We start from the raw sequence: 963 nt of genomic DNA, 5'->3' as shown, positions 1-963 counted from the left end.
AAAACAGTTATTTTAAATTGTAATAATATTTCACAATATTACATGTTTTACTGTATTTCTGATCAAATAAATTAAGCTTTGACAAGCATAAGAGAATTCTTTAAAAAACATTAACAAAAAACTTACCAACCCCAAACTTTAAAATGATAGCGTACATAATTGTAATATACATGACCAGACAAGATGCAACAAGGTGCAGTTCATATGCACATGCCTCTTGTTTGTACTAACTCTTCTTCTTGTAATTATTTGCAGGGATGCCCTGACTAAAATGAAAGATGTTTACATTAAGAATCCTCACTTGGGGGATCCAGACAGTGTAGATCCACGGTTAGAAGAAATAACACAAAGCTTGGAAAAATTGCAGCTTGAGGCACATAAATTTGAGGTGAGGCCCCCACAAATTCAGTCCTCAGATACCTTCAAAAGTTGGTTTAAAATATGGATTTTGAGATCCAAAAGACTTATAATGAAAGTAAATTATGCTATTTGATCATTAATGATTACAAATTGTTTTCAGGGCTGGTTGACGGAGGTGGAGAGGAAGTTACTTGAAAAGGGATCCGAGTCTCAGAGAAGACAGAGCAGTCATTTTGACTCGCAGGGCAACACGCCTCTTACAAACAACTACGGTCAAAACCGAGAGAGGTACTTCAGTCCCTAGACAGCAGGGCTACCAAACACGATGAACTGAATGGGATGATATAAATATGACTGACACTGTTACATGTCTTTAAAGGGCTCATGTTCAAAATAACTGTGGATGCATCTCTGAACTTTTTGACATTAGCAAAACTTACATGACTAACATTACAAGTGGACTTAAGTCAAAAAACAAACTTGCTGTTTAATGCTATTAATACTTGATCTTGTTTTGATAACCTCATATGAGATAGTCTAACATTAACTGTATAATCAGACTATAACGTCAAAGTTAATTTAGTCTGTTTTACGTATTGCATG

The 963-nt window shown here is 34.9% G+C and overlaps 1 protein-coding gene across 1 annotated transcript; it reads left to right on the top strand.

Annotated features, from left to right (window-relative positions):
* The first annotated feature begins 259 nt into the window (after positions 1 to 259).
* On the top strand, positions 260 to 711 carry LOC107579840 (formin-binding protein 1-like). Its single transcript, XM_016265631.1, has 2 exons — positions 260 to 388; positions 521 to 711. The coding sequence occupies exons 1-2, from the start codon at positions 272 to 274 to the stop codon at positions 662 to 664; spliced, it is 261 nt and encodes an 86-aa protein (XP_016121117.1). The 5' UTR covers positions 260 to 271; the 3' UTR covers positions 665 to 711.
* The last annotated feature ends 252 nt before the right edge of the window (positions 712 to 963 follow it).

The sequence above is a fragment of the Sinocyclocheilus grahami genome, unplaced genomic scaffold (genome assembly GCF_001515645.1).
Source record: "Sinocyclocheilus grahami isolate Dianchi unplaced genomic scaffold, SAMN03320097.WGS_v1.1 scaffold20699.1, whole genome shotgun sequence".
Classification (NCBI taxonomy): Eukaryota; Metazoa; Chordata; class Actinopteri; order Cypriniformes; family Cyprinidae; genus Sinocyclocheilus; species Sinocyclocheilus grahami.
This window is presented reverse-complemented; position numbering and strand designations above follow the sequence as displayed.